Genomic DNA, 10,045 nt, shown 5'->3' on the forward strand with positions numbered 1-10,045 from the left:
ACCACCAGTAGCTTTGTTTATTTCATGTGTATTAAGCTTCCCTCAGTTAATCCAAGATGTTAATGTAGGAAAGAACCTTGTCAAGATGGAAATGTGGGGGGAAAAGTGACAGTCATTCGAAACAAATTTTAGCCTTATTTCAAAATTATTGTTTTAAATAGAAGAAAAAGGACTTATTAAATATAAATATTAAAAAAATTAAGTACAGGGCAAATATTAATTCAGTTATCCTAATTATTTTTGTCTATAATTTTAATCACTGGGAGGTGATTTAAAACAAAACATGGTTTGCCTCTTTGAAAATTTTAAATACAAATATGTCTAAATAAAAGGCCATTCTAAAACAAATGTAGGCACTTAGAGCATACGTATATAATAACTAGCCAAATGCAAATCAGTCTAGTCATTTTATAATAAAAATTAAGTTATTCACACAAATAGTCCATTATCAGGCAACTGCTTTATTTAACTTCTGACCCTATATAAGCATTTAATAATGATCTAAGAAAAAAATCAGCTAGTCTCAGTATAAACAAGATGGTGTACAAGCTTCTTTCAAAGAAAATTAGGATTACAATGCTCTTCTAAATAAGAACACAAAACATGAACATTTCGTCTCTGATCAGTGATTTTTTTTAAAAGATCACTATAAAGCAAAAGGAAAGCACATGCTCAGGTTAGGTGTTACAACAAGTTAAAGCTAGATACAGTGTTTTATCTGTTAACTCCTTTTTCCAAAATATTTTTTTTTACATAATGGCAGGATTAATAGATTAATAACAAAGATTGACGGACAAAATTACTTGCTCTAAAACAGGGAAGAGATGGCAAGTATATTTGGCTCATGTGCCTAAAACTATTACACATGGGAGAGAGGACTTTCTTATCAATCCGTTTTAGATGTCTGCCTCCTAGACCTAAACAAAGTTGGTGACAGGAAAACATCTCAAGCTGGTCATTTTTTAGGGCAGAGCAAGAGCCTTTAAAGAAAGAGAACAAAACTGCCTGATGACAGCTTGTCAAGACCATACCCTGGGAACTTCCTCCACTGTCAATCTACAAGCTATATCTGAACCAAGAGGCCTGATGTTGTCCAGATCTTGGATTTTCTGTCAAAGGCTTTTTCATGAGGCACACGTAAGAAACAGAGAACGTATATTAGCAGATAAAAGTATTACCAAGGCTGTCAAGGTGATCTGTTTGGTGTTTTTCTCTATTCTGCTATTATGCTTCATTGCATTAAATCAGCTTAGAAGATAGATAAACAGATTTTAATATTCCCTTTGCTGTCAGAAGGTTGACAAGAGACAGTCGTCCCTTCCCCCCATGCCCCCACTGCTGTAATTCTCCTACCTGTAGCATGCCTTGACCATTTCCTTCTATGGTTCCTTCGTAAGTGACATGCAATCGAGTCAGGAGTTTTTCACATCTAGGATTTAAAAAGATATTTCCTTATTTATTTTTTTAATGGTAAGTATTGCACTACAGAAAAGTCTGAAAATACAGATTAACTATAAAAGAAAAATTGAAACTATTCCAAATCTCAAAAGTCAGAAACAGATGCTTATTTACTCAACATTCTTGGGATAGTCTCCCCAAATTTTTCTTATTCAAATACACATATTTAAATTAAAATGGGACAACATATGATTTTGAAAATTGTTTTGGCCCTACAAAATATGTTTCTCCTCTTTTTTTAAAATATTTTTTATACAATTTTTAAAGGTTACTTTCCATTTACAGTTATTACAAAATATGGGCTACATTCCCCACGTTGTACAATACATCCTTGAGCCTATATAACACCCAACAGTGTGTACCTCCCACTGCTCCACACCCACCACCACCGGTAACCACTCGTTTGTTCCCTGTATCTGTGAGTATCCTTCTTGTTATACCCAGTAGTTTGTTGTACTTTTTAGATTCCACATGTAAGTGATATCATACAGTCTTTCTCTGACTTCTTTCACTTAGCATAATGCCCTCCCAGTCCATCCATGTTGATGTAAATGGCAAAATTTTGTTATTTTTTTATGGGCAAGTAGTATTCCACTGTACATATATACCACTCTTCTTTATCCATTCATCTGTTAATGGACACTTAAGTTGCTTCCATATCTTGGCAACTATAAATAATGCTGCTAAGAACATTGGGGTGCATGTATCTTTTTGAATTATTTTTCGGATATATGCCCAAGAGTGGAATTACTGGGTCATAAGGCAGTTCTATTTTCAGTTTTTTGAGAAACCTCCATACTGTTTTCCAGAGTGGCTGCACCAGTTTAAGTTTCTCCTCTTTAAAAGTTGAAAAACTTCTCAAAATATTTTTAAAAATTAAGATCTATGAAATTTTATTATTATGCTAGAGTTGGCAACCTAAGGAAAAATATAGAAAAATTTTACAAAAAATTATATATGATTCTCAGAGGGGCTCTATTTTCACTAGTTTGGAAACCGTATATGTGTGTGGGGTGTCTTGATGAAAATACATGCTACAGAAATCCTGATCTATGGTATTTTTATATTAATAAAATTGATAGGTAAGTCTAGTACCTGTAAGTCACAATTATTTTCTTTCCTTTTCAGAAACCATGGTCACTGAGGTGTTTATGGGGTTCAGATAAACCACCCCCAAATTTGGCATCTTGGCATAGTGAATATTTTAAGCTGAAGAAGTTTGAGAAAATGGCAGAAGCAGAAAGGTCACTCTGACCTCCTCCCCCTCTCCCCCTTCTTACCTGAAACAGGCCATAAAACCCTCACATGAGGGACCCTACCTCTACCTGGAGGAAAGGAGCATTATTATCTCTGAAAACAAAAAGATGCCAAGAAGAATTCCAACAACCAGAACTTGCTGTTTCCCCCAGTTTATTTCAATCACCTCATACTCTTTTACATATCATATTCCTCCATGACTGTCTATTCTTCATCAAACCTAGCATAAAAGTACATAGATCTGTTTCTTTGGGTCTTCATTTCCTCATAAAGGCTCCTGTATCATGCAAAATTTATATAAAATAAATTTTTATGCTTTTCTCCTGTTAATCTTTCTCAGTTTAATTTTCATACCCAGACAGAGACCCTAAGAGGATAGAGGAAAAACTTTTTCCTGACCTACAGTGTTTACCTGCTTAAATCATATTAAAAAAACAATTCCTTCTTATTAATACCAGTTGATGATGACACTTTTTCCTTAGATTTTTTCTCCTGATTACTTACTGAATAAAAATAAATTATAACAGAATGTAACAGATAGTAAACCCCTAACTTATACAGAGTGGCATGAATTTTTGGAGGGAGGGGAATTATATATTTTTTAAAACAATTATATTAAAAAAAATTTAGCTGGGAAGCACTATTTATTTATTGGGATTTGCTTTTATCCTGGTATCAATGAGTCCAAATACATTTCTGGTAAATCTCCAGTCCAAGAGACTGACCTTACTCAGAAGGTAAAATAATTCAGTACAGATTCTGCTCTAAAAGCTTCATTTGTATTAACTTATTTAATCTTCACAACATCCCTATTACTATCTCCTTTTCCAGATGGGAAAATAAAGCACAAAAAGCATTTAAGTAACCTGTCCAAGACCAGTAAATGAAGCAACAAAGATTTGAACCCAGAAAGCCTAAGGTAATGGTTCAAGCTCTTAGCCAGTAAGCTATGCTTTTAGAAAAATTACTTTTCTAAAAGTAGGATCAGATCCTTTGTTGTTACATTTACTTTTTTTTTTTTTTAATAGTGGCAAAAGCAAAAAATAAATCATCTGGCCAAAAGAAATTTGTTTGATTCAAATCAAAGAACAAACTAAAAAATCTCTTGGAGAACAAACTAAATCTCTTGGAGAAAGTTAGTACCATAAGTTTGATTCTTTTAACTTCCCTTTTTTGCAGCATCCTACTTTCCTAGCTACTTTATTCCAAGGGAGACTACCTGTGAGGATACTACTGAAAAGATAAAGAAGCATGATCCAGAAGTCTCACCTGCTGTCAGCTATTCTGTGACTGTAGCTGTCATCTTATGCTACACTTCTCAAAATTATGAAATTGCTAGAAACTATTTTTTTTTAAAATAAGCATCCTCCAACTTCCTAATAGGTTTCCCCTTCTGGCCTCTTCATACCACTGCCCCAGGAATCAAAGACAGATTATTCTGGTTCTCTTAGCCTGGCTAAGGTATTTATTGATAGTCACAGGGTTAACTATAATGCCAGAATCTTGAAACTCAGAAAAGCCTCTAACTTCCTGGCACCCATTTAGTCCCTTACTCTTGGGAATACTAACAATCCTCATCTCTTCTTCATCTTCTCTCTTTAAGTGAACACATGTTTCTGGTTCTGTGGAATCTGGGAGATGGATTTTAATTGCATTCTGCCACTCACTTAAGAAGCAGCTAAAACAAAAAAGAGATCAATGAAATAAAAAAAAAAGTATGAAAAGTTTCAAGTTAAATTCTGCCTATCTAGGTTAAGGGGAATATCTTGATCTTATTTAAAGAGCAAAATTATCTTACTGACACAGCATCCTCACCAATCTCTGCATTTTGACCTATCCCTTCTCTCCCAGATGGTGTACAAATAGGTGTCCTTTCACATTAGTGCCAAATGAATGCCAGATGCAGAGTAGAGATCCTGAGCTGAATTAAACACAATCCCTCTGAATGATCTATAAAATCTACACAAAAGCAACATGAACAAAAACATCTGTGTTCCTATTAGAGACTAATAGAAGAGCTAAGAAAAGCAACCTTCTGTATGCTAATCTGGGCAGATAACATAGCAGATTGTTACTTTAGTTCTAGGCACCATATTTTAAGAGGGACCAATGGCCTAGGGTACATCAACAGCTGAGTTAAAGGGTTTACAATCCATATTATATGTGAAACAGAAGAAATGAGTAGTTTAGTATGGACCTGTGTGTATTGTTAGAGGTGGGGGTGGATCAAAAAAGCATTAAAATACATGAAGGAGGGTCAAATGTTAAAGAAAATTAGTTTTATTTATTGTAGTTCCAGAAGGAAGAATGAGGAATGGGATTTGGTGGGGTGGGGAGATTTTTGGAAGACAGACTTTTTTTTAGTAAATGAAAGTATTAGACAATAACACAAGCAGCCAACAGTGGAATAGACTGCGGCCAAACAGTGAATTTCCCATCACCAGGGCTGCCTAGTCTCCATCTGTTATAGGTATTACAGAGCTGATTATTTTAGTAGGCAGCTGGACCAGATGACTTCCTGGGGTCCCTTTAATTTCTAATATGCCATGATTCTGAAATGCTGTACATGTTTCTCTTCCTTTCTGACTCAATTTTGTTCTTGTTTTTGTCTTTCTTTTTTGGTTGCTTAATCTTTTATCCACTTCCCTCTGCTAATAATCATCTCAGCCATGGAGTCAGCCTCCTAAAGTAAGTTTGTTTTTCCTTCACCTCACAAATAAACATCTTTGATGGATGAAAACACAGGAAAGCCATCTAAGCATATGTGCTTTCTCAAGTTAATTCCTTTAAGAGTGAGTCCCTTTCATCACTAATTCTAAACATAACAATTACAAACTACAATAAAAATTATTAGAAAGTGAAAATGAAGAGACACTGATTAACATGAATGCACATCCAAGATATGCATTTAGCATGTTTAATGATGTCGTCACATGCACTGAAAAAGTAGATACATTCTTCTCTAAGTGCTTTGGGGATTTGTTCCAGGTTAGAAAATGTGTTGACTATTTCAAGGCACTAAAGGAACTTACATATCTGAATAAACTCAGATTGCTTATTATTCTCCTCAGTATTTGCAGGTAAATAAGAAAAAACCCTAGTAAATTAGCAACTTCCACAAAATTGCCAATAGTACATGTTGACAACCAAACTTCAAAACTCTTGTCACTCAGACAAATACTAAGTAACTACGATTTACATTTTAGTTTAGTAAAAATAAAACTTCCTAATCTTGTCCTCCAGAAAGAAAAGCAATAAAATACAAACATTAACCATAAAACCAAGGGTAAGGAGGAACATTAAATATTGGTGTTTAATGTTAGTGTCTTCACACAGAAAACTCCTAATTCTATATAGGACTTTGTTTCAGAAGACAAAACTAAGGCAAAAGAGTAGAAGTGAAAGGGTTGCAGACTTTGATTCAAAAGGCATGACCTTTTTAACAATGAGAGCTATCAATTGATCATTTTAAGAAGAAACTCCCTGGTACTAGGGCAATTAGGAGGTTGGGAAACCATCTTTTCAGGGGCTGTAAAATACAAACATCTCATGGTGAAAGAGTCCTTCCAATTCTAAGATTCCAGAATTATTTACATTATTATTACCTTTCCCACTCTGGAAAATCTTCAAGACTCTGTCTCGTAAATGTCACCAACCCAGTAGGTTCTACAAAAGCAATAAAAGAGAAACACACCCAAAGTAAGTATTGAGTTTGAAAAGATTATATATATTCAGTAAAAGAATGGGTCTAACACTGGCTGTAAAGCTAATCAGGAAAAACCAAGCCTGGTGCTGGAATACAACAGAAGATTGATTTAAAATAATATTATCCTTAAAATAGGAATTCTTTCTACAAAATAGTAAATAAGCCCTCCCTAAGACACAAAACTATACAGAAAACAGCACGACAGTAGGATTTGCATGCTGGTACTTTCTGGTTGTTTTCCAAACTGAATATACTTTTAAAAAATCCTTGGCGGGGGGCTTCCCTGGTGGGTCAGTGGTTGAGAGTCTGCCTGCCGATGCAGGGGACACGGGTTCGTGCCCCGGTCCGGGAAGATCCCACATGCCACGGAGCGGCTGGGCCCATGAGCCATGGCCGCTGAGCCTGCGCATCCGGAGCCTGTGCTCTGCAACGGGAGAGGCCACAACAGTGAGAGGGCCGCGTATCGTGCAAAAAAAAAAAAATCCTTGGGGGAAAAAAAGATGCATAATGGATACAGCTTATACAACAAAGACAAACTAAATTTTAATTTGTAAGCTCCTCAAAAAAAAGCCTTAACCCTACACCTAAAAACTGGTAAATGTATATACATTTATGTGTTTTATAATAAAATAATATGTCTAAGATTAAAAAAGAAAATTGTTGGCATGTCCTTTGAGGTTGACACAGCTAAACCCAGGGCTTAGGTGATATGCAAGTGCTCTATTTAAAGGCACCTTTGCCAGAAGGAGGAATTACTGTATTCTAAGAGGTTAGAGAAGAATGATGACATAGTTTTCAAGGAGCAATAGATAAGAGAGGATAAAAATGCAGTAAATTTTAGAGGATCAGATCCTTTGTTGTTACATTTACTTTTTTTTTTTTTAATAGTGGCAAAAGCAAAAAATAAATCATCTGGCCAAAAGAAATTTGTTTGATTCAAATCAAAGAACAAACTAAAAAGGCCAGGCCATTTCTGTTTTCTTCTGTTTTAAAAAAAAATGCTCTTAAGCAGAGAAAGCTATGTCAGGAACTATTAGTGATAATGGTGGTAGAGTCCCAGTGAAAGCTTGGCAATCATTTCATTCCTTCAGATGATTCCACTCTGCTCTCAGTCACAAGCAGCAACAATCCAAAAATCATATGGAGTAGTTACAGTAGAAAACAGAATTTTGTCAACATGAGTTACAAAATATTCTTTAGATGTCTAACTTTCTTTAAGACAAATGGATAGCATAGTTAAAATTCACAAGTCAAATAATTCAAACACTAGAGAAGCAATTCTATTAACAGGAAACTAATGTCTGTATCATCATTCAATAATTTAGCAGAAAAGTAAGAACATTAAATGTCTCTCATATATACTAGGACAGACCAAGAAAAATTAAAAAATGAAAATTTCTGGCAAAGCAAGAGAAAAGGAAGAAGAACATGGCTCTTTAGATATAATTAATAACAAAAAAACCCCTTGAGAACATGCCTACTACCTTTCTTCCATAGAAAGGCACCTTTCACACCAGAATAGGTTATTTTGGTTAATCAAATATTTCCTTTAATAAAATCACAATATATACTGCATATGAGTCATCACTTTTTTGTTTTAAGATCATCCAAATTTTTTAAAATCTTTTATTTTTTTTTAAATTTTTTCACCACACCGTACAGCATGTGGGATCTTAGTTCCCTGACTAGGGACTGAACCCACACCCCCTGCATTGGAAGTGCAGAGTTTTAACCACTGGACTGCCAGGGAAGTCCCAAGCCATCACTTTTTAAATATTCCATTTATAAGATAGTTTTATCTAAAATTATATTGAAAATAATTCAGAAAGCTCTTTAAAATTTTTCAGTCTCAAGAGCCTCACTACAAATATAAAATATATACTGACATCCTTGAAAAGGTGGTCCTGATGAAATTATAATTTATCAATTCTAAAAAGCATATTTTTCATGTATTAAGTTTCTGAAACTAGGACATATCTCACATAGTCAAAGGTATCTAGCCATTGCTATTGGTCTGCATTAAAGCTGAATTTTTCCAGAGAAGATGTGCATCTGCTTCTACCATCATCTGGGGCCACCACCAACCTGAAATCAGTCTGAATTAAATCTTCCATTGCAGGCTTCTGTGGATCACACTGGTAATATGACTTCAGACCTCAGACTTGTGGCTCGTGGTTCAAATTCTCAGGGAAGATTTTTTGGGGCACCCTCTCTACCTAGGTTGACACTTGCAGTTTCTTTGTTGTCCCCTTTCTGCACGGCCAAGTTAATTTCTCACTTATTCTTAGACTAAGGGTACAGACCTCTGGTATACCAGCTTTGTAAGAGATATCTCCTACAACTCCCCATCCTGAGTGTTTTTTCCTTTGTAGTGGTACCTAACATAATGAAACTTCTTACCATATATCATGTCCTAGAGTTGATGAAATATGGTACTTTAAATAGGTTTCTATAGTTTCTATTCAGTAGACTCTAGAACATTCTATAGAAAGTAATTATTACATTGCAAACCTCTTTCATTCTATTTAGTATTTCCTCCTTAAGCCTGTAGCTTTATATCCTAAAAACCTATAGCATGTCTTACTATATTTCTACAAAGAACCAAATTACCATGTACAGTGAAAAAGTCAGAAAATAAAACGTCTAATTACAATTTATTTTTTCAGCCTAATTCCCAATACTTATGATGATTTAGGGACTTCCCTGGTGGTCCAGTAGTTAAGACTCCATGCTCCCAATGTAGGGGCCCAGTGTTCGATGCTGGTCAGGGAACTAGATCCCACATGCTGCAACTAAAGATCCTGCATGCCACAATTACAGATCCCACATGCCACAACCAAAGATCCTGCATGCCATAACCAAAGATCCCATGTGCTGCAACTAAAGACCCAGAGCAGCCAAATAAATAAATAAATATATTTTTTTAAATATGTATGATGATTTATAAATTTCTAGTTGAAAAAACAAAATTTTAGCTTTTTCTCTCAAAGTGTTTAAAATCCTAAAATTTGGAAAGGCAAGATGGCTTTTAGAGCAGACATGCAGGATTTGACTTCAGGGACACAAAAGTAAACCCTGAATTACTTAGAAACAGTAATGGAATTCATTCTATTTAGATTTAGAATAGCAAAATATATACTCATCTTTCTAACAAATTAGTACAAATTCTAATTAGGTTTCATGTCTCATAAGCCCCAGTGAGCATTCACTTTCCTTACTATTTCATTCAGTACAGAGCACAAAACAAAAAATGATAAGCTAAGAAATAACTCCCTGCATGCTGCAACAAAGATCCACGTGCCACAACTAAGACCCGACACAGCCAAATAAACAAAAACAAACAAAAAAAAAACAAAACAGGAAAAAAAAAGAAATAACCCTCTATCAAAAGAAGCCTATGGGCTTCCCTGGTGGCGCAGTGGTTGAGAGTCTGCCTGCTAATGCAGGGGACACGGTTCGTGCCCCGGTCCGGGAAGATCCCACATGCAGCGGAGCGGCTGGGCCCGTGAGACACAGCCGCTGAGCCTGCACGTCCGGAGCCTGTGCTCTGGGAGAGGCCACAACGGTGAGAGGCCCGCGTACCGCAAAAAAAAAAAAAAAAAAAAAAAACCCCTCAAATTTTCC

General features: G+C 35.4%; 1 protein-coding gene across 3 annotated transcripts in view; it reads right to left on the reverse strand.

The window, feature by feature from the left end:
• PARG (poly(ADP-ribose) glycohydrolase) overlaps positions 1-10,045 on the reverse strand; it is a 112,344-nt gene that overhangs the window by 35,815 nt on the left and 66,484 nt on the right. For all 3 annotated transcript variants that reach the window (XM_007446775.1, XM_007446777.1, XM_007446776.1), the window contains 2 exons: positions 6,321-6,381; positions 1,354-1,429 (listed from right to left, as the gene is read on the reverse strand). In XM_007446775.1, the coding sequence (XP_007446837.1) occupies positions 1,354-1,429; positions 6,321-6,381 (137 nt within the window). The remainder of the gene's footprint in view (positions 1-1,353; positions 1,430-6,320; positions 6,382-10,045) is intronic.

This window comes from Lipotes vexillifer, unplaced genomic scaffold (genome assembly GCF_000442215.2).
Source record: "Lipotes vexillifer unplaced genomic scaffold, Lipotes_vexillifer_v1.1 scaffold1237, whole genome shotgun sequence".
NCBI lineage: Eukaryota > Metazoa > Chordata > Mammalia > Artiodactyla > Lipotidae > Lipotes > Lipotes vexillifer.